A 24,523-nucleotide genomic window follows, 5' to 3' on the forward strand; every position below is an offset into this window, starting at 1 on the left:
AGAAGGCTGACCCTCTGGAATTTCTCATTTCAGAAATTATTACAGGTACTACTCTGGGTAGCACCACATTCTCGACTACGTAGTCTAACGGTTAATTTGGCCCTGTTTATCTATTCATGCACTTACATCCACACTGACATCTCAATATTTACATACTGAAAAATACACAAATTGAATTAGTCATTGCTGTCTCTGTTCAGAATTTAGTCTCTGAAAGTGTGATGGTCTATACATGGCGCTTTTTGAACCTAAATAGCCAAATCTCTCTGTTTCATTTTCTAAGCATTGTTTGTGTTTTGAGGTGTTTAAAGCAAAGCAGTGCACTATGCAAAGCCCTTGCAAAAATCCTAGAGGCGCTCGCGAGGGGGAGAAGACTCCAGCTACAATTAGCCACCACTGTGGCATGAAACATGAAAATAATGCAATAAATTACAAAGCAAATGAACTGCTAACTGTGTTGGGTTGAGGAATGAGTTAATGAAGAAGGGATATTTGGATAACACGTCACATTATCCACGACAAAGCAGAGGTAAGGACCATTTTTTTTAAAAAAAGGCATCTAAACTTTAGCACATTGCCAATTTTTGCATATCAAAAATAATTCTAAAATGAATATTTGAATTTTTCAGCAGATAAAACAGCTTTCCTTTCCTGCTGAGTAAATGCGCACTACTTTTTCTCAGTGTGCGGGTATATATAAAATAGTCAAAAATACTTCCAAGCAGTGTTATGGAGCACGATGTGTGTCCAGTATTTTACAAATGGCTGCCCTCATGTATGAGTAGGTGGTCTACCATCATAATGGGGAAAATTCTGTAACTTTTCTATTTTTTTCCACTACTCTTGAGCTAATTTCAGTAATTTCGTGTCCACAAAAAAATATAACACTGCACTGCTGGCCACACAAAGTATAAATAAAGCATGTGCAAGTGTTTAATATAAAGTGCATCGATCAAACATAACAAGCTTCTACCTTTACTTTGCGTGTTTCCAAGAACATTGGCTGAAGACTTTTTACATTTACTGGATTCTTCTACGTGTTATTATGTTTGATAGCTGCACTTTATATGGCCAGCAGTACAGTATTATAATATTTCTGTTTGCTTGCATTGTTGAATTATACTGGTTCTCTTGGTTGCATTATACAGGTCCTCTTTTCTTTTTTTCAGTGATTTCTTGTCCAACATAACATTTTACAAATCTTACGAATTCACAGTATGCTCAGTCCACAAAGGGATGATGCTCACTCAACATATGTCAGGATAGGCCAAAAATTGCCCTAGATGCTCAAGCCATTGCATGTTATATGAGGACATGCTGTGTGGGCTGATGAACCTTTTCCCTGTTAGTTTGCATGGTTTCTTACATCCTACATGGCACATGGAATCACATTTCAAATTGTAATTTAAAAACATGGAACCCATTAAGTCATCAGCTATATAAGCCTGATGGCTAGAACATTTCAGTGCACTATATAAAGCATAAAGCATAAGCATAAACATTTATTGTCATTGTGCGCGCACAACAAAAATTTACAGCAGCATTCCTCAATGCACACAATTCCAGACTCATACCCCATCCTCACTTTCCCCTTACTCCACCCATCACTACACAGCCCCAAACACATCAACACGAAGCCCCGGAGTTCAGCATCGCCACAGCTCTAGAGTATATGACCAGGATCCAGTTTTATGTCTTGTTTTAACACCCGCTCTGTCCTGCATTTTGTTTTATTTTTACCTCCCTTTATTCAAACTGACAAATTGCTTTAAATTCAAAGGAAATATTCTAATATGGCATGTGGTAATGAAAGCGAAAAGAAAACAAGGTAAAAATCTTATGCACCAAAATTAGCTCTTTAGATGCTAAACAATATTTGTACATTTAGGTCATCATGCCATAATATGGGTTGGATCCTACCAGTTTTTCCACTGGTACAAAAGGAAGGGTTGTCCAATTGCCTTTCTCAGTGCTGCCCCTATATCACCTGGCTTTTTGTTCATGGGGTTTCACAATCCCTTGTACAGCCTCTGCAAGATTCAAAAATGACTCCTTTTCCTCCTTGCACTGGAACAAATGTCAGTATGATCCAACCCTAACTAGAAACTCTAATATTTCTGAGCAAGTCAGTTATCCAGAGCTCACTGTTGTACACCACAGGCCACATATTAGCCAGAAGGAATTATATCAGGGTCAACTCTGTCCTCCGCATTTGCAACCAATGGCTAGAGCAGTTTAGCCTCATTCTGGACAGAATGAGGGTGATATCACGCTCTGTACAATAATAGATTAGGACACATACTTCAGGCCAGATACCCTTAAAGCTAACAAAACCCCATAAAAGAATGTTGTGTAGAATATTTTTTACCTGAAGAGTGAAATTCAGGGGTTGAAAATGACACTCAAAGTCTTCCAGCTGAATAAACTGAGATGCCTCCACAGACTCCCCATAAACAAAGGAACTGGGAGAGACCACTCTAAAAGAGAGAAAGAGGAGATCACACGCAGGATAGCAACAGTGACCTTTGCTTCGCTCCCGTGTTGCAGAAACAGCCCTTTTGACAGTCATTTAAACCTATCTATTTCTCTTCCAGCAATTTCATCCTCAAAAAGGGAGGAAAACATAAACAGCATTCTAACTGTGAAATTAAACAGAAAGGCCCAATGCTAGACCTCAAAGTGACCTGTACTATCCCAGAACATTTGACCCTAACCTTTGGCCCAGCAGATCTGAACCAAAACATTTCACTTGACCTCAGAAATAATGTCCCTTCTTCAAAAAAGGTACATCCCAGTGCTATAATTAATGCCTAATGTTTCTGTACAAGGAAGATAAATAAAGAAAGATGGAAACACACTATTCTATAATAATGTCCTATTTTCAAAGTCTGAATATTTAATCGAAGGGGGGGGGGTACATCCTGGCCACAATTTTACTTTTAAGCAAAGAATGTATTTTTCCACTAGAAGAGATTCTTAAAATAAACTTTAAAAATATTGTACCATGCGTTTCCTCATTTGATGAACTGCTGCTTACCCAGTGATGGACGAGTCTACTTCATGCTTCAAGGGAACAGTCAGAACAAGAGTATTGTCATGAAGCAAGTGCTCTAAATTCCCACTGTGTTAAACAAGAATAAAGGTTGTTACACAAGTTACCTTTGGCACAACTGTGCCAGCAATGTCTTGTATTTAGATTCAATATCAATATTTTGCTATGGACAATAATTTCTCTAACATAAGAACATAAGAACAAGCCAGCTGGATCAGACCAGAGTCCATCTAGTCCAGCTCTCTGCTACTCGCAGTGGCCCACCAGGTGCCTTTGGGAGCTCACATGTAGGATGTGAATGCAATGGCCTTCTGCGGCTGTTGCTCCCGATCACCTGGTCTGTTAAGGCATTTGCAATCTCAGATCAAAGAGGATCAAGATTGGTAGCCATAAATCGACTTCTCCTCCATAAATCTGTCCAAGCCCCTTTTAAAGCTATCCAGGTTAGTGGCCATCACCACCTCCTGTGGCAGCATATTCCAAACACCAATCACACGTTGCGTGAAGAAGTGTTTCCTTTTATTAGTCCTAATTCTTCCCCCCAGCATTTTCAATGAATGCCCCCTGGTTCTAGTATTGTGAGAAAGAGAGAAAAATTTCTCTCTGTCAACATTTTCTACCCCATGCATAATTTTGTAGACTTCAATCATATCCCCCCTCAGCCGCCTCCTCTCCAAACTAAAGAGTCCCAAACGCTGCAGCCTCTCCTCATAGGGAAGGTGCTCCAATCCCTCAATCATCCTTGTTGCCCTTCTCTGCACTTTTTCTATCTCCTCAATATCCTTTTTGAGATGCGGCGACCAGAACTGGACACAGTACTCCAAGTGCAGTCGCACCACTGCTTTATATAAGGGCATGACAATCTTTGCAGTTTTATTATCAATTCCTTTTCTAATGATCCCCAGCATAGAGTTTGCCTTTTTCACAGCTGCCATGCATTGAGTTGACATTCCCATGGAACTATCAACTAAGACGCCTAAATCCCTTTCCTGGTCTGTGACTGATAGCACTGACCCCTGTAGCGTGTATGTGAAGTTTGGATTTTTTGCCCCTATGTGCATCACTTTACATTTTGCTACATTGAACTGCATTTGCCATTTCTGAGCCCACTCACCTAATTTATCAAGGTCCGCTTGGAGCTCTTCGCAAGCCTTTGCGGTTCTCACCACCCTACATAATTTGGTATCATCTGCAAACTTGGCCACCACGCTACCCACCCCTACTTCCAGGTCATTTATGAATAGGTTAAAGAGCACTGGTCCCAAAACGGATCCTTGGGGGACACCACTCCCGACATCTCTCCATTGTGAGAACTTCCCATTTACACCCACTCTTTGTTTCCTGTTTCTCAACCAGTTTTTAATCCATAGGAGGACTTCCCCTCTTATTCCTTCATTGCTGAGTTTTCTCAACAGTCTCTGGTGAGGAACTTTGTCAAAAGCCTTTTGGAAATCCAAGTAGACAATGTCCACCGGTTCACCCCTGTCCACATGCCTGTTTACACCCTCAAAGAACTCTAGTAAGTTTGTAAGACAGGATTTGCCTCTGCAAAAGCCATGCTGACTCTTTCTCAGCAGGTCTTGCTTTTCTACATGTTTTATAATTTTATCTTTAATGATAGATTCTACTAATTTACCAGGAACAGATGTCAAACTGACTGGCCTGTAATTTCCCGGGTCCCCCCTAGATCCTTTCTTAAAGATTGGTGTGACATTGGCCATCTTCCAGTCTTCAGGGATGGAGCCTGATTTCAGGGATAAGTTGCATATTAAAGTGAGAAGATCAGCAATTTCATGCTTGAGCTCTGATTAAAAGCCACCCAAACACATGTGTGTGCCTTCTGAAATCATCTTTGCATCACTGTGACAGAAAGTTTGAGTTTAAAGTGTACACTCTCAATGGCACTCTGGAATCCAGTGCTCTGTCAGGCCTTGTGGCTCACCTGAATCAGTTTCTCCTTTAACAGCAATCATCTAAGAACAATCATCTAACAGCAATCATCTAAAAACTTGTGTGGCTCTACTGAGGAAGGAGGGGCCAAGAACTGGTTGAAGCCTTATAAGGCTCCTGCCCACCCCTCCTGCAGATGTCATAATGCTGAACTAGCGTTATGCTGTTGCTGCCCATAATGGGCATGGCCTTCCGCCCTTTTAAGGGCAGGCACAGCGGGGGCCTCTTTTCAGCACCCTTCCCGGGTAGCAATGGCAGGCCCCGGTGATTCAGGGCTGCTCTTTAACAGCAATAATTGAAGAGGCTCCCTGTTCCACCAAAGGATGTGTTGGGCATAACGTTACAGAGTGAACTGCAAGATTTATGTCCACCTCAAAGTGCTAAGAACAAGGGTTAGCAGAGTACCTGGCTCTTTTTCTCAGTCCCCTTCTACACATGCAGAATAACGCACATTCAATCCACTCTCACAATTGTTTGAAAGTAGATTTTGCTATTCAGCACAGTAAAATCCAGCTTCAAGCGCACTGAAAGTGGATTGAAAGGGCATTATTCTGCATGTGTAGAAGGGACCTCTGTCTTTGGAAACTTGCTATTGCTTGCAGATCAGAGCCCGCAGAAAATCCTCCCTGACTGGTCCTTACTGCTACCTGAACTGCTCAATGCAGTAGCATATGTTCCAGTGTGGACCCCGTCTTGCACATTCACTGGAGCACACTAGAATGAAGCCATAGCTTTGCTGTCCTGGGATTGGCACTGCCCCAACTGTTGCAGCATCAAGGCAGTGGTGCTTTCCCTTCTTCCCAGTTCAGGCACATCTCCATTCTCCAGAGGGCTGCAAACTCATGTGTATAAGTTGCTAAAGAATGATCTAGCAGCATGTTAAATAGCTACTGTCAATTACACTGGAAATACTGTAGACCAGGGGTGTCCAATTCTGCCCTCCAGATGTTCATGGACTATGATTCCCGTCAGCTCTGGGAATCGTAGTCCACAAATATCTGGCGGGCCAGAGTTGGACACCTCTGCTGTAGGCAATGCCAGTTCTCTAGTCACCGGGTGACACTAGTTTGGCCTTCAAAGGCCTCTGAAATTCTACACATTATGTCTAATCACTATTAATTCTGCACCTCAACTGATGAAAAATTTGACACCTCCATGAGCTTTGGAAGGGATATATGCCAGTCACACGCCTAAATCCAACCATAAACCACCTCTTCCCGCTGTGCCGGGGATTTTAGGGGATTTCATGCCTGTTTTCTGACCCTCCCACATTTTACATGCAGTGGATGGCAGTCATTCATCCTTTGGCTTGCTTTAATACAAAAGCTGCAAAAGTACAGCACCAAACAGCACCGGAATGGGAGAAGACCTTCCAACCTAAGTTATAAGTAAATTGGGATCACAGCTGCAATATCGTAAGAGGCCTTCATCAGTATTTTGCAAAGAAGTGAAGCTGGGAAAAGCAGCTTAAGGGGCATATTTGGAAGCAATACTGGGGAAAACTCAACTATCTCGAAATGAGAGTGAGTGCATTGGAGTAGGGTTCAGGAGACACAGATTCAAATCCCCAATTGGCCATGAAGGCTCACAGGGCAATCTTAGGCCAATCACACATGTATAGCCTACCCTATCTAAATATGTTTGTTGCTGTGAAAATAAAATGGAGGAAGGGAGAATGTAATCTGCTTTGGGTTCCCATTGGGGAGAAAAGTAGGGTGTAGATGCTTAAACAAACAAACAAACAAATAAAGATGGAAATGTCCCATGCTCTGCCTTTGAAAGCATGGTAAAGACCATTTAATCAGGCAGATAATAAAATGACCTGGAATCAAGATGCAAGAACTGTCTGATGCTGGCTTATGGTATTTATTGGCCGTAATGAAGACAGCAAGATCTTGTTCCATACACCTGTTATTGCTGAAGGGTTATTACCCCCCCCCCCCCGAAATTCACAGAACAACTGCTAAGGGCTTTCTCTCATCTCCAGCTGTTGTGCACAATATCTCTGCGGGTTTTTTAATAAGGAATTAAGAATAATTATATTTGATGTGACTGGGAGATGTCAAGTTGCAGCCTTTCATGCATGCACCACAATATCCAAGAACATCAAAAAGCAAAAATGGGATCCTGGACTTTGGAAGTGGTGGGACTAAGAGCAAAAGTATAGGAAGCTGTGTGATTCCTATTCCCATGTGTGCATAGCTATTTCCTGTGGCAAATCACAGATAGGGTTTGCTGCATTGAGGCATATAATCATGGAAAGCGTGTTCTGCACATTATAGTTTTCATCACTCTCTTTATCAAATCCCTGTGCACTCATTACAAGGGATGTATAGTCAAACAGAGAGTTGGCCGTTTCTCTAAGCAAACTTCAGGATATCCTCTGAGGCAAAGAAAAAACATTCAGTTCAGCTGCTTCATGAGGACTCTGAAATCAACGCTGGGATAGCAAGGCATTCTCCAAAACTTTATGTGCAACAATGTAAAATGCCAGGGCATAGATCATCTACCATCAAATAAAAGTAGTCTGTTTTCTGGCTTGATTCCTACACATGATTATGCTGATGGACCGGTAAATAATGATTCTGTGGTCATGACAATAAAATATGTCTGAGTTAAATGTAGTGCAAGCAAGGATGGAATGAGTAAATCTCTCCCGTTTTGGCGATTTATTGAGTCCTGGCACAAAAAATAGCACAAGACAAATTAGTCCCACCATCTGAAAGTAGTCCCCGCCAGCTGGGATCCTTGGTTATATATCACGCACCGCGTATGTGAACTATTTCCCATACCTAGAGAGACTAAGAAGCACGCTTTTGGAGAAGTTGGAAAGGTGCTCTGTAATGGAACAGTGTCTCAGTCTTTGCATCGTAAGCCATTACAGAATGGGGAAAGATTAAACCCACACACCTTGTCATTTTTATGGGCTATTATTATTACAATCCTCCTGCATAGAAAGACTGTCTAGAGTACAATGAATCACATAAGATATCATGCTCTGTGATCTTCCTTACTGGGCTGATGAGAGAGTTTAACAAATGGATGCCTTTTGAAGGAAAATAATGATTGATTTGTTTTGTCTTCTGAAATACTTCCCTTTTTTTCTAATTAGGAAATTTGCACCAAGCATTTAAGTTATAAACTCGATGCAAACTGATACTACTTCATGTTGCACTTGGGATGGTATATAGATTATTCTTGGACTAAAGAAGGATGTAAACTGAAGAAGGTCATACAACCATAATGTTGGCAACATAAATGACCTGCCTTCCAAAGAGCTCACAGCTACATTTCAAAGAATTAGCCACTTTGAGTCAAATGGAGTCAGTCGGCTAAGATGTCTAGTTGCAGTATACAAACTATCATTGTTGCATGTAAGAAGGTTCTCTTAATGCATCCCTCCAGGACTGTTTTTAAGCGATGGGCTGAATAGTCTCATATTATAATGTCATAGATACGTGTGGGTAATAGATATGTATATGTGACACACAGAGGCAGAAAATCATCTTCTAACTTCTAGTAGCATCAGCAAACTTTATGAAGGCCTACCAGCAGGATAGCTAAAGGGGGTATACAAAGTTTGAGTGATAGCAATTTTTAAGTAATCCTTACAGCCCAATTCGGGGGGTGGGAGCCTGAGATGTGAATCCACCTACAGAGGTGGCACGGATCTGCACCAGCAGTTATGCTCTCCACAGGGCATTTACCCTGATGGAGGGGCAAATCAGCCAGAGGGTTGCCACTGCAGCCCTCCATGGTGGGCAGAAACATCACAGAGTAACCAGTCGGTGTTCTGGGGTCATTCCAGAAGTGTGGCTGGGGTGAAGATGACTTAGTCACCTTCCATCCAGCCCTTGCCTGCCGGAACACTGGCACACAGGGTTTGGCGTACATTGCCATTTTAGGTGGTGTAAGACCATAAAGCCCAATGGAGGACTTTTTAGTAGGAGACCCTTTTTTTGTTTTCTGCCTCTCCATGCTGCCGAGAAGCCGTCTTGAGGGTGGTAGGGCAATGCCAAAACGGCACTGCATCTCGCCACTAGAGGCACTAGAGGTTCCAGCCACTAGAGGCAGCTAGACACAAACAAAAAGACTAATTGTTCATTTTTTAAAAAGAAAGAAAATATCTGATAAGGACTGAATATGCCCTAAGAAAAACAAACAGCTCAGGGCAGTTGAATGCCATTTTAAAAAAAGAGGGGGGAGCAACAAATGAGATATAGAAGGTGACTTAAGATGTGAATTTGAACAAGAGAGATTAGTTCTCATAATTTATGTCCCCCATGATGCCTTTGTGGCCCCACAAACCTGTCTATATACCAATACCCAACTTTACTTCTTGTGCAGATTTCAGATTAGTAAGACACTTACCAAGGTTCAACACACTTGAGCAAACCAGCACCAGGGCTTCAACCAGTAAGAGTAATCAGTGCGTACTTAATTCTAAATATTTTTCAACCACCCTCCATTCAAGTTCAACAGATCATTCATGTAACAGGAAGGATCTCAGTCCATTCTTTAATTCAGATATAAGGGGGTTAATTCTGGATGCTCCATACTGCATATTTGAAGAACGTTCTGTCACTATCAAATATTAAATTTCCCTGGCACATGCTGACTACAAAACAAACAGATGACGATGGTAACTGTGGCTAAGGATGCTACAGACCCTACCTGATCTCCATATCTGAAGTCTTGATATAGGAGAGTGACAGAAAGAGAACAGAGGAAGAACTTAAAGAGAAACTGGGGCCAACTTGATTGCCTATGTGAGCTAGCCATATGCCCACACAGAGAAATGTCTGGTGAGATATATGGCCCAGAGAAATGTCTAATAAGATTTATATGAGGTCTGCAAGCTGATAAAGAAATATGTCTTACCTTTGAGCAGTGACAAGGAATGAAAGTACCTCTTCTTCCCCAGACAAATGACTGGTGTCAAAAATAACACTAAACTCGTACTATGAGGAAGAAAAAGGTCAGATTTAGCAACAGAGAATCGGTTGAAGTATACTTTCATTTCATCACATAGCTGCATAGTTCTGAAACATACTTAATAAGCATTATTAGGCCCCGTTCCAGACTGGAAATGTGTAGCAATGAGAACAATGGACTGGAACCCATCCACAAGATTCCCACGTGCATGAAAAGGGGTAATTCCCCCAACTCCTGTAGCAGCCCTTCAATTCCTCCCTCATGTTGCCGTTGGTGACCCCCCCACCCCTTCTACCAAGAGCAGCACTGCAAGCGGCACTCCTTCAGGAGTGGCAGAGATTGTGCTTCCATACATAACATTTTAGATAGGACAGACTTAAGATGAGATGTTGCCTGTGTAATATTTTTAGTTATTGTATTGTATTTTATTTTATTTGTCTAAGTAACACTGTGCAATGTTTTTTAAGAATTGGTTTTAAGAGGTACTGTATAAATCTTTTTAAACATCAGTGTATGAGAAGTGCGAGTCATATGATAAATAAAAATAGATAAATAGATAGGATCCAAGACAATATAATTCTTTTATATTTTTACACAACTTCCCTTATCCAGCCAGGGTACATAAGTGTATGAAAGGAGGCTTCCGGGCCTGCACAGTGAACCTCTGATGGGCTACAAGGGGGAATGACCACTTTTACAATATTCATTGTGTAAGACTTGTCAAGGCCATCAAAGCACTATCAACCAGATAGTGTTGGAGGTGTTCCCCTTTAATGGGAAAATGCCATGTTGGAACTCAGTCCACAGAACTAAACTGAACTTTAAACATGGCAATTGCTGAGCTACTCTACATTGCACTGGCCCCTAGCATAGTGGTGACATTCTCTTCTCACCTCCAAGCCTGGGACAAGAAAGGACCAAGATTGAACTGAGATCTTTAGAGTTGGCATCAAAGATTTTTCTACTGAGTTACTGGCTGCAAACAGAGTGCACAGCCTCAGCAATAATTTAAACAAATATGATAAGTGTAAATTGGAAAGGGAAAAAAGGCATTTATTTTTACTGGCACTATGCTATAACTAGCTGCACTTCACACACTTTTTCATGGTCGGACAACATGCAAAACACGTGCGACACACAGCAGGGCAGCTGAAGGCTGAAGACTGAAATGGAGAGAACCCTCTTCCAACTGTCTGCTTGGAGAGCTACACACAGCCATTTTCTGGCAGCTAAATAAAATCTAACTTGAGCTCCAAGGGCATGAGCAGTTGTCACAGTCTGGAAAGCTGACCACAGCGTCTTTGCAGCCAAGATGCAAAGCCACACTATTTGCAGAGCAGTCTGCACCCACAAACTCCCTAAACTGTTGGGAGGTCTTAACTCATTACCTTGGACTTTGATCTCATGAAAGGAAACCCCACGCTGCACTTGAGGAAGTCCGATTCTGGTTCCAGCAGCTCACACGCAATGCCCATTTCTTCCTGAAAGAGGAAGGAGGAGGAGAGGAATATGTTTCAGCACAAAAAAACTGGGACCAAAAAAAGGAAAATATTTATTGTTATTCTGGTTTTCAGACAAAAATGGTCTCCCAAAGCAGTGCATACTGTGGCAAGTACTATATGTATACAAGAACTACAGGTCACGCTCTCAAGATTTACAATAATTGTTTACTAGGAATTATTTGTATTATTATAGAGGAAGTGTCTAATAACTACTCCAGAAGAACCATTCCTAGAAGTATGCCAGTGTGGTGTAGCACTCTTGTGACCAGAATCGATGCGCCCAGTGCGTTACGCACACCCCTGCTCCCTGGTGGCTTCGCCACTGTCTTCACCCTTTCCAAACCTGGGATGCATCTTTAGTATCCAGGCAACAGAATGGTAACTACCAAACTGCAAGCACACAATTGAAAGTCATTTGAGGTCAGAGTCACGTGAGAAGAAGAAGAGAAGTCAGAGTTGTTACACTGGTGGGTAGGAGAGTTTGTACTGAAAGAGTGCATGAGTTAGGGTTGCCAAATGCAGTTTTGGAAATTCTTAGAGATTTGGGGTTGCCCCATGCAGGGATGCAGAGTCCACCTTCCAAAAGAAGCCATTTTCTTAATGGGAGCTGATTTCTGTAGTCTGGAGATCAATTGTAATTCTGGGAACTCTTCAGGTTCCACCTGGAGGCTTGCAGTCCAAGTGTAAAGAATTGGAAAATCCAGTGGTGCGGGAATCTGGCTTCACTAAGGGTGGTAGTGGCAAGAGACAATTTGTGAAGCAGAGTGAAGCAGAGGAGCAGCAGTGGCGTAGGAGATTAAGAGCTCGTATATCTAATCTGGAGGAACCGGGTTTGATTCCCAGCTCTGCCACCTGAGCTGTGGAGACTTATCTGGGGAATTCAGATTAGCCTGTACACTCCCACACACGCCAGCTGGGTGACCTTGGGCTAGTCACAGCTTCTCGGAGCTCTCTCAGCCCCACCTACCCCACAGAGTGTTTGTTGTGAGGGGGAAGGGCAAGGAGATTGTAAGCCCCTTTGAGTCTCCTATAGGAGAGAAAGGGGGGATATAAATCCAAACTACTACTACTACTACTACTACTACTACTACTACTACTACTACTACTACTACTACTACTCTTCCTCTTCTTCTTCTCTTCTGAAGCTGCCTGTCCTAAACAAGAATTTACTCTACCACTGAATGATCTAAACTCACCATCCATTCCTGTCACTCATCTCAGCATGCATGAAAATCCAGTAAGGGAGCATGGTACCTTTGCTGTTATGCACACACATCAGTAGTCCCTTCCAAAAAGCAGCTAAAAAAGGCGACTGTATGGGCACATGACCTACCACATGTGGCTCCACAACTCAGTTGCAGATCCCCACCCATGGGAGACTACTGATTTAGAGGTAATAAATGATTTAGAGGTGATAAACAAATAAATTGTTAATAAATTTCATCAATTTTGTCTGTGCAAAACCTGAAGAAGACCTCATCAAAATGGATTTGCTCACTCTGTATAGGAAAACAATCTGTGAAATGTAAGAGACTATTCCATATCTCTGCTAGTTTTAGAAAATTATTCTGTATAATTTTGTCAAGGCCAACCAACCAGACTGATTATCAACCAGTCAACAGTGGTTTTTTCAGGGATGTAGTGGTATAATGTTTGATTTACTTTTAGCCTAAACTCCCACAATTTCTCATATCTAATAATTTTTTTTTAATTTCCATGGCTTGAAGTTTGGCATTTTCAGTTACTTTACATAGCTACTGTAACATTAAGAGAATACGGGCCAGAATTTAAATTGAAACGACACTACAAAATTTTATCTGAAGAACATTTGCTGCTATAGGTTATGGACACATACATCAAATCAAAAGCCTTTACTTTCAAGCAGAACATACAATATAGATATGCAAAAATGTCATATAATAAAATATTAAAAATTAATTGATCTAAATTTGGAAAAACTCATGACCTCAGGAAACCAATACTATTACACTAGGATTCTGGTTTGCCAGGAGACATGATACCTTGGCTTTGTGAGATTGGCCTTCTCGATCACACGGACAGTAGTAGATCACACGGACACGGACATGTGAGAAATAGTTTCAAAGAAGCTTTGCCTACAGGGCAAAATCTAGCTGGCTAGGGGATCTTATAGACTCTCCGAGACAATACAGCTGAAGAGAGAACATTGAACTTGGCTAGCATGAAGGCACGTAGCTGATGGGATACAGCTAGATAATGGAGATAAGCAGCAGGGGCCCCTGTGATTGCCATTATTCCAAAGTTGAATGGGGACCAGGTCCATCTAGTCCAGTACTGGAAGGCGTGCATCACGTCTATAAATATTTTAAATACATTTGCATAGATATTTACAGTTTCTGTACATGAATCTGGAAACTCCAGCTGTATCAGAGTTCCACCGGCAGGTTAGTGATATTTTGTGTGTTTGAGGCACCAGAGGGTAGTCCAAGTTGAAACTGCCTTAAAACATTATCTGCAAACTAAATGTCAGCATAGCTCTTCCCAGGGTTTATTTTGTACATGTCCTGAAAGGGCGAACATTTCTTTAATGCAAATAGGCTTCTGCCTGACACCTACCACTCAATTCATAAAAGGAACTCCTGAGAAAGGTCAGAACGAAACCCCTGAAAAAAGAGGTCAGTATGTTAACTGCTCACTTTGGTACAATAACTACAAGCAAGTGCTGAACGCTCTAATAAAGTGGTGGCGAACCTATGGCACACGTGCCAGAGGTGGCACTCAGAGCCCTCTCTGTGGGCACGCAAGCATAGAGTTCGTCATGTGGGGGAAGTAGAAAATTGCGCCCTCTAATAATACATACATACATATCTAGGGCTGTAGTTTCTTTGCTTCTAAGTAAACCCTCCTAGGGTCGTGATTCACCCGTTCGAAGCGTTGCATGGTTGCTTCATCAAGCTTACTCCCGAGCAACGCACGCCTCTGAGCAAACCGTTTTTTCTAAATGAAAACTTCAGTATTCAGGTTAAATTGCCATGTTGGCACTTTGCGAAAAATAAGTGGGTTTTGGGTTGCAATTTGGGGACTCAGTCTCGAAAAGGTTCACCATCACTGCTCTAATAGATGCGCCTGTTTTGACAAATCTTACACATACAAAAATATTTTGGCTGTTCAAAAAACACTGATCACATAAAGGCCTCCTAAACATTTTAGGCTGTTGACTTTACACACAGGTAGCATTATTGAACGGTTTGTTCAAAAGTGATCATCTAGGGACAAAGGAGATCATCAAAAGACATGGTAAAGATTATCAAGTACTAGTTCAAATAGAATTGTGTTAAATACCAGATTTTATGATGCAAACGATTCATTCTTTAAAAAAAATAAAAGGGAAGGGTGGATACAGGGAAATACAGTCAACGTGTTATGCACTCGAGGGGGAGGTAGCTACGAATTTGACTGTCTGTTAATTAACATAAATGACACAATCAATGCCTTATTAGCAGATATTTGGGAAGAACATCAAATCATCAGTAACAATGTCTATTTAAATAAACAGACATGTCCCCCAGTCTGATGTACTGGTGGGAAGTATATTAGATCACACTTGTCAGCATTTGTTTGGTGAAGGAGATCAGAAGAAATGAAGGAAGGAATTTTTTTTTTTTGGCATTGGACGCTGGTTTCCTTCCCTCTTCCATGATCTCATTGGTAAGTGCTGAAGGCAACATCACACACTCCAATCCGGCAAACTTTGGTTTTCACATCTTTTAATTCCCTGCTCACTTTCAGAAGGCGAATTCAGTAAAATTAATTGCAGCAAACACCCACCCCCCACCCCCCATCTTCATCGTCAGCTAAGCTATTTTTGGAGCATGAGATCACAAGTGTTGATCTACACATGACGTCTCCAACTGAAGTAACCCAAAAAAAATTCTGAATGTCTTCCCTCCCACTGCTCTCCCCTAAATTTGAAAACTGCACGAAGAAAAGTTATCACATAAGAAAAGAATCCAGTGTTCCAAATATGGGAGAGTGCATTCAGCTAAGTTGGAAAACAAGGGTTGTTTTTTTTTAAAAAGGGAACTGATAATATTGTACATGAATAGTGTTAGGCAGAATAGGACAAGGGACCAGTAGCACTGTTCTGAATGTTCACAGCTTTCTCTTGTACAAGCCATCTGCCATCATGACCCATCCCAGCCAAGCTGTGAGTCACATTCTCAGTTGACAACATGATTCAGGTATCTGAAATGAGCCTATTACCTTGACTCTCAAAAGCTTATACACCAAATATCTTGTTGGTCTCTAAGGCACTAATGAACTCAACTCTGGCTCTTTATTACTTTGTCTCTTGTCGTGCTGAGTTGATGCCCTTGGCAGAAATTCTGAAGGACCCACTAAAAGAAGCAGCAGCGAATGCACCAAAAAGTAGGAGTTCTCTGCCAAAACATCTCTGCCATCCATTAAGCTTCTATCTCCCTACCCCATTCTGGCTCCATCAGAAAAAGCATTCTTCAGCCTGGAGAATCTCTGTGTGTGAGTAAAGTGTCATCAAGTTACAGCCGACTTATACTGATGCCATAGGGTTTTCAAGGCAAGCAATTAAGCAGACATGGTTTGCCATTGCCTTCTTCTGCAAAGTCTTCCTTGGTGTTCTTCCTTACAGGTACCGACCCTGCTTAACTTATAAGATCTGAGGAGACTGATCTCTACTATACCATTCCACAACTAGAAGCCCTTTAACAAATTTACTACTCTCCTACAAATGTTTAAAGATGCACACAATCCCAGCTTCAAGCCAACTGCAGAAAGTAAGCCAAAATGTGTAGTTACAGATGTGTCCTACCAAACTGCCCTCAGGGATTTTCTTCTTCCTATTTCCAGTAGGTTCCATAATCACACTTTCAAGCAGCCCAATATGTGTGCCTTTTCACCAAATAAAAACAGCTCCACAAAATTTGTAAACGATGTTATATTAAGTAAAGAAAGTGGATCAAGGACTCAGCCAAGAGGAAAGGCAAGGTATACATTATTTTAATAAGTAAATTATATATGTATATTATATATTTGTGTGTATATATATACATATACATACACAACACACACAAAAATCATATGAAGTAAAAAGGTCACATTTTGTCAAACACAGAAAACTGAGAATGTGGGTTCTAGTGTGATTCTGTCATTTCAAAATAAAAAAGGGGGTGTGCGTGAGTATAAAGATTTGTATGGATATTTGTATAACCCATGTGATATTTTGGATATTTAAAAACCAAAGCAACTATATTCTTTAAATATTTTAATTTTTCATGCCATGTTTTCCGGCGGAAGCAGCCTCTTGTCACTTCCTGGACTGCACTCTCATCTTTATCCTAAACAGGGTATAGCAAAGCATGATGTCATGTTGGGGTTTTCCTTGTAAGTAAAAGAAGACCTCTGTACCAACAGTACCCCCCACCCCAGTGTTCCAACTCATGCTGGCTGCCAGCTGCTGGCAATCCAACTGAATAAAAAATGTTCAATTATTTATTTTTATTTTACAGAATTTATATCCCACCTTTCTGTCCTCACAAGATCCACCAAGGCACCTAGAACATTAGAACATGCTAGGGTTGCCAACTCTGGGTTGGGAAATTCCTGAAGGTTTGGGGGTGGAGACTAAGAAGGGGAGGGGCCTCACCTGCAGTCTGCAGCCATTTTTCCCAGGGGAACTGATCTCAGCAGAATGGAGATTAGTTGCCATTCTGGAAAACTGTCAGGCTCTACCTGGAGGTTGGCAACCTTATAATATGCACGTGCATTGTTTTCAGGAAGATGCTACTTGAGATTTTCAAATGGAAGGAAAAAAATAATTTTGCCAAAGGATTTTGGAATGGATTTTGAAGTAGTTTAGGTTCAAAGTGGAGAAAACCCACAAGCCATTGGATATAAACCTTTAAATGGATGCCATACTATTGTTGAAAATCAGATTCCCAGCTTATTATCTGCACACAGTATCTGAGAACACCATACCCTTCAGACAGAAAACACACAGACATATTTGCATGGGTAGGAAGGAGAGCAGCAACAAGAATTGGAATATGTTTTCCTTTTGCACCTCTTTCCAGTTCTGCAGTGGAAATGGAAGCAACACATGCTATAATGCTGCGAAGACAGGCTGGATCTAGGGAACAGGAAACAAGAAGCTCCGGGAACTTTTTTTAAACAACATAAATAAAATCAACAGATTCTTGTGAAATGTGCAGAGCAATCCTTGCAGATGCAAAGTTTTGAGTTATTGCTTGGGATAAGCACCTAAATGTCTGTGCACTTAATTCAGACCAAGTCTCCCTTACTTTCCTGGGTTCCTTCCATTCCTGTTTGTTATACTGCATTGCAATTCTAGCTCGGGGGTGGAGTTACTTCGGGATTTCCATTTGTATGCACTCTGGGATGTGCTGATGCAAGATTATCATCAGCACAAAAGCCAGTTCTTTCATTTTCTACCAAAAAAGGGAAAGTCTGTTCCCTCTACTTGAAAAGTTCTTACGACAGAAGAATCCTCTAGCTTTAATGGCATTTTAACAGAGGCTCCCTTAACCAGGGTCCTGGCGGGAATCTCTTTTTGGACTCATTTTTATTTTCTCTGTCTTTTAAAATCTTTTTTGGCCTTCATAAAGGAGACAAAGCTATGAATAATGTAGTATGGTTTCATTAAGAACAGGGTCTCACACTATGGTGTTTTCCAAAAAAAAGTCTGTATTTTTACTCAGTGAGTTATCAATGCCATGTTCAAGAAAGGAATACAATCTGTTAGTTGAGGGGAGGAAATAATTAACAATGTGTGATTTCACAAATTGATCAAGAACTTTAAGCAATACCTAGAAGCTAAGGATGAACTCTCTTCCACCTCTTTATGTATGTAAGTTGCCTTTAAATCATAGTCAACTTATGGCGACCCCATAGGATTTCAAGGTAAGATAAGTACTTTGTCCCATATAACTTCTGTCATTGCATTTGGAAGTCTACTATTCAAAACTTGTGGCCCAACAGGTACAAGATGCCTCTGCAAGTACAGTCCTCAGAAACAAATTGAAGACACAATAGGTGTGTATTCTCTAGCTTTGTACCTTTCTGGAATTAAATGATACCCACAGCCCAGAATGTAAGATGCCCTGTGAGTCATCTTGCTTTATTTGGGGTCCTGATGTCAAACTTTAGTGAAACCTTGCCCTGCTGATCCTTCACTAAACTAGACCCAACCCGACATCTATGGCCCAGTTCAGCTGTCAAGGTAGCCATATTTCCTATTGAAACTAAGTTGTGTGACTCTTTGGAGAACATACAAAAGAAAGCATTGTTTTGATTTTCAAAGAGAAAACTAAAATCTATGTCATGGTTTCACTTCAATATTCCAGTGCTCTGAAAATTTGCCAGGGTATAAGCTTTCATAAGTGAAAGCTCAGTTTGTCAGATACCATATTTGACAAAGTGAGCTTTGATCGAAAAAAGTTTACACCTGTAAGATTCTCTTGGTCTTTAAGATACTACTGGATTTGAATTTTGTTACGCTATCACAGACTAACATGACTAGTCACCTGAAACTCATTTCAAAATGCTTTAAATGCAAACCCTGCTCTCAAAACAAAAAAACAAAAAATCTGCCATCATTTAAGAAATACAACTCTTTCATCTCTATAAAAGAGGACTTTTAACTGTAACAGAAACAAACAAAATAATTTTCTGTCACTATTCAACCTCAAATGAATGAATTATGTCATCATCTGATATTTAATTCACTGTCTCTGCATCACATACAAATAGTGAATGGGATTCAGAAGAAAGATCTCTTGCTTATATAGCAGGACAATTGCAACGTCAGAGATAAATTTCCCAAGGGCTGTACACTGGCTCACGGCATGATTTATAATACAGACTGGTTGGCTTGGTGTGTGATCATCTCATCTCAAAGCTTTCCTGAGCCACACTGTTGCCAGTTACAACTAACTCACACTGGGCGGAGAGCGCCATTCTAAAAAGTCCAAATCAAAGTTGGGCCAAACTACACTTTATAATAAAAATGGCAGCCTCGTTGAATCATCAGCATTGTTTGCTCTTGTGTAAAAGAAAAGGCACAATTAAAACAACACTATTGGGAAAAAATAGTTAGGGCCAGACATTTGTTCTGTTCCATCAACTGGATATGGGGGTGGGGAGCAGGAACATTACACCAGGTTTATTCATATTGTGGTTTTGATTAACAAATTCAAAAGCTCTTGTTCCATAAACACTCTCTCACACACAGTTCTATTCATTCATCATTGAGATATAGGGTAAAGTTTTAAAAGGCAACCGTGTCCTGCTGCCAAGCAAAAGAAACTTCATTTTTTAAGAGCCAAAACTAATACGTCTCAAATACAGGGAAAGACCAGAGAGAAGCCTCTTTACAAAAGTGACTGTGTGAAACAAATTACCGGCACTATTGAACCAGGTTTTCTGTACATTCCACTCTTAATAAAGGTAGTAAGAATTTTGGCTGAGATCTTTCTGGATTTAAAGACTAACTGTTTGACCCCGCATGATTTTTCTCCAGTAAACACTGGAAAGGAGCAGGAGGAACATTCATTATGTTACTAAAATAAATTTGGTTAATATTTAGTTTTACTTGTCATGTTGCAACCGTTGGCCACACCACAACTATGATGAGAATGGAATCTTGCATATTCCTATATATTGTCTTGTTTTCCACTGCCACTATTTACTCTTAAAAGTAAAGTATACTTTTTTACTTATGCCCTAGTAGTTTGATTTAAACTAAGCATGCTGCAAATTCTGTGCTGAAGATGTTTGACGGCCAAACATACTGTGTCCCAAACACAGGAGAGATGAACATCCAGTCTGTCCGTCTCCCAATGAACAACTGGAATGGGTGCCAAACAGAAACTGCCACCCGGATTTCTTGTTGAGTCCCAGCCTTGAGGGATGTAGTGAGAAGTTTGCAGATGGAGACCAAAAGCCATCTTTCAGCTGATGTCACTTAAGCTTCTCCACCCAACTGCCCAAGCTTCTCTCTGGCCCATTATGCATGGAATGCTTCCCACAAAGCTCCGTACCCCACACTGCCTTCATGGGGGGGGGGGGGGGAAATCTCCCTGTATTTCCTTGTTTACATGTGAGGAGGTACCCCACTGCCTGCTGCACTTCCAAGTTGCTCCCGCAAGTTGCTCCCCCGTCCAAGTCAAGAATGAAGATTGCCAGGGGGTGTTGGTGTTTTTTTTGGGGGGGGGGGCAGGGGTAGCCCTTTAAATGTAATATCAATATTCCTTACATTGATATTGTACAGGCTGCTACCATTATTTTGGGGGTTTTTAGGGCAATGCCAGTCATTGATTTCTGGAAGGAGCGGGAGGATCCTTTTCGGATCGACAGCCAGTATTCGCCTAAAAAATCAAAAAGAATGGTAGCAGCCTGTACAATATTGACATAAGGAATATCGATATTACATTTAAAGGGTTAACAACCCCCAAAGGCAATCTTCATTTTTGGCTTGGATGAGAGAGTGATCAGGAAGGAGCAAAACCCCAAAGCAAGGGGTCTGTTGCAGGCAGCCGTTGTCATGTGCAGGTCTGAGCAGAGACTTCAAGGTAATGGGAACTCTATCAAACTCCATGGCAACCTTTTAAGCTAAAGGGGATGTCTCAGGTTGACATCAACATGTACAGAGGGAGGAACAGAGGAATGGAGTTTTCCCCTTTTCTTTTGGATCCCTTGTTCAGTCTGTTGCTGTACTGAGAGTATGGGTATGGACATTTTCTTTTTAATAAGTGCTTTATAACTATTAATGCTGGTAGTGCTTCTCTGTACCACATTAGACTGCCATCATTTCAGGCACACTATTTTAAAACAGGAGCCAGGAGGAAGGCAAGGGATGGTCAGTTAACGTGTGGCTGCTCTCCCAGTAGCACACGAGGCAGTAAGCTATCTTCATGGTAACCAGATGCTGGGTAGTGGGGATCACAGGCATGAGGAAAGGCCTTAGAACTTCAATGCAGGGAAGGGAAGCTGGTATTGAGAAAATCAGGTGACTGGCACACACTGGGTGGAGCCCTTAGATGGCCACCAGGACCCAGCTGCCTCGAAGGGTCAGACAGAATAGGGCCCGCAAGTCAGAGTGGAGTGGGTCTGCCACAGCCGCTGATGTAAACAATAAAAACAATCTGAGGAAGGGAGAAAAACAAACTTTCTACTGAGGTAAACCAAAGCAAATCCCAATACCCTAGACCAGTGGTGGGATTCAAACAATTTAACAACTGGTGCCAGTGGTGGGATTCGAATAATTTAACAACTGTGTTGTTTACAAGCACCATTTTAACAACCAGTTCTTCCAAAGAACCTGTTGAATTCCACCACTGCCCTAGACCCACTGGAATACAGAAATCCTTCTCTCACTAGAAGATATTCCTATGGTGGTTATTATGGTCCTGCAGCCTGGCCCTCCAATAAACCTTTCCACCAGTATATTTTGTCTGTATATTTTTTTGCTTTCACTCAGCACTCAGGTTGACAACAGTAGTAGTCCCACACTTTGACTGATTACTTCACTCAGAGATGTTTAGTTTTTTACACTCAGTTAAGGCAGACAGCACTTAACAGCAACAACGCTCAAGATCAAAAAGAATCTATCAGGGAGTTAACCTCCTCCCCTTATTTGCCAGCTTCCCAGCTTGTGATCTCCAGGTTGACCCTAGAGTGAAATCCTGGTTTTTGCAAAAAGTACAAACCATAGGTTGCCAGTTTAAATGTAACAGCAAACTACAGTTTACCACAAACTAGGACACAATGTGAGAGAAGGGGGGAAAGGAAGGATTGCAGGGGAGAGTCCAGAGCTCCTTCCAATCTCATTTACATTCCTCCCAAACACAACTTAGCATAGTATTTAAATCTAATTACTGTATTGTCTCTTTCTTTTCATTATATTTATAAGTTATCTGTCAGCTATGTCCAATATATCCACATATCACTGTATGCATGTAAAAGGCACTTAGTTCCACTAACCTTTTGCCAACTCAAACAAGGTAGAAAATATTCCTCCACAGGAACAATTGAAACACAAATGAATCTAACTGCCAAGAAGGGAATATCTTTTTGAGTCCATAAATCTTTTACATGATACTACCAACCCTGCTAAAGAAAAGTTCTTGTCAGGAGTGTCTTCCAGTCCAAACAGGTTGGGAAAATATAGTGGCGTATTTGATGAAGACAATTCTGGCTTACCAAAGTTTATGCCATAATAAACTCATGGGTTGTTAAAGCACCACACTTTACTTGTTACTTTAGCAGCAGGAAGCTACTACTACCCTGGAATGTAATAGATTAGAGACCGTATTATTCCCAGGAATAGGGATGCTAAGCCTTAATTGGTTTAGAACCCCAGGTGAAGTGCCTGACTGTGGACATTGTGACAACTTGGAGCTGAAAGAAAAGATTTAGATTTACCTTGGATCTGCTAATTTTTCTTTCTTTCAAAAAATCCCAAACAGAATAGGCAGGGACGTTTGGAGACTAGGTTGCTGCATCTGTTAAGATCAGCGGGTTATTCTTCTGTGGTCACCCTTTCCCGCACAGAGAACTGTTGAATCTTAGTTTACTTATTTGTTACATTACAATCAACACAAAGTAACTCTGTTTTCATATGTAGAGTTTACAGGTTTCAAGTTTCAAGCAGAACAATAAACAATCTCTGACCTGACAGAAATACACACAGCGAGAGATTTTAGTCAATTGACGTAACTGACGCAGACAGAAGTTTAACTCTTTGAAAATTCTCCCAGCATGCAGTGCTTGCATGCTAGAATGAAAAGGAAACCCAACAGGAATTACACCAAAGACTTCTTAAACCAAGAAGTTTTCAGCTCCAGCTCTGCATGCAAGCAGAAAGGGAATGTGAGACCCTAAGGAATCAAGAATAATTAATGTCACAAAGAAACTACTGATTCATGACATCTCAATGGAGCCTACATCTCCATGCACACCACATCCATGAGTGAACCAGTCACTTCCTTGTGTGGTGTAAGTGTAACCCATGCCATTTCACTTTTTGTGTTTTGGTTGGATCTTCGGGCCCAGGGGACAAGAGCTCAATGAGCATGTGCAGAAAGCTTGATAAGCTTGCTTACATATTACCAATTGCAAGGGCCCCACCCTGCTCAGTTGATCTGGCCGCAATAGGAGAAGGAAAGCCCACAGCTCAATTGAGGGAATTGCTTATTTTTTTACAGGCCCAAGTTGAAGAAATACCTTAACCAGCAACATCTTATGTAGAAGAACAGAAGGGATAAAGAAGTCCTGCATTATTAATTGTTCGGACTTCCTTGCTTTTCTTTATTTACTGGGTACTGTTAGGAGTTATCACTGTTTTGACCGCTTTTCTTAAAAGGCACTGAAGATTCTGTATAACTGAGTTGCAATATGTGTGTGTGTGTTCACTATTATTTATCCCTAAATGATAGAAAGTTGTTGTGTTTAAATTAAAGGTTTGTTAATTTGTTCAAGCAATGTCATATTTGTTTGACAAGCCACAGGGTGCTGTCATTAAATTAACTTGTTAATTTTTCTACATCGCCAACAGGAGAGTAATGTAGCCAAGGATAAGTAGGTTACATAAGAATTACAGCACTGGATGAGAATCTTGGAGACTCAGTTTCCAATTCTCACTCTACCATAAAAGCTCTCCGAATGACCTGGGGCCACTAGCACACTGTCAGCCCAACCTACCTGCAAGGTTGTTGAGAGAGGATAAAAACGTAGGAGAGAACGATGAAATGGAGTAAATAAAGAAATCAAATGCGAGTTAAAAATTACAACGAATGATTTAGGTGTATTAGCTTGGCCTAAAGTAGCAGACCTTGGAGAGGCCTGAATAATGATGAACAAATGGCAACGTTTCTGAAGGACAGAACACATACAGCTGCCTTAAACATAAACAGGCCCTTGGTCCATTAATTATCTACTCCAATGGGCAGTGGCTTTCCAAGATCTCAGTCAGGGGTCTTTCAGATCACCTATTAGTAGGACTGCCAGTCTCCAGGTGGGATGTGGGATCCCCTTGAATTCATCTCTACATTAC

General features: G+C 41.2%; 1 protein-coding gene across 2 annotated transcripts in view; it reads right to left on the bottom strand.

Moving 5' to 3' along the window:
* ITGA9 (integrin subunit alpha 9) overlaps positions 1 to 24,523 on the bottom strand; it is a 246,500-nt gene that overhangs the window by 50,699 nt on the left and 171,278 nt on the right. For both annotated transcript variants that reach the window (XM_048511594.1, XM_048511595.1), the window contains exons 19-22: positions 11,326 to 11,418; positions 9,884 to 9,963; positions 3,038 to 3,121; positions 2,369 to 2,477 (exon numbers count right to left, since the gene is read on the bottom strand). In XM_048511594.1, the coding sequence (XP_048367551.1) occupies positions 2,369 to 2,477; positions 3,038 to 3,121; positions 9,884 to 9,963; positions 11,326 to 11,418 (366 nt within the window). The remainder of the gene's footprint in view (positions 1 to 2,368; positions 2,478 to 3,037; positions 3,122 to 9,883; positions 9,964 to 11,325; positions 11,419 to 24,523) is intronic.

The sequence above is a fragment of the Sphaerodactylus townsendi genome, linkage group LG11, assembly GCF_021028975.2.
Source record: "Sphaerodactylus townsendi isolate TG3544 linkage group LG11, MPM_Stown_v2.3, whole genome shotgun sequence".
In the NCBI taxonomy this organism is placed as follows: Eukaryota; Metazoa; Chordata; class Lepidosauria; order Squamata; family Sphaerodactylidae; genus Sphaerodactylus; species Sphaerodactylus townsendi.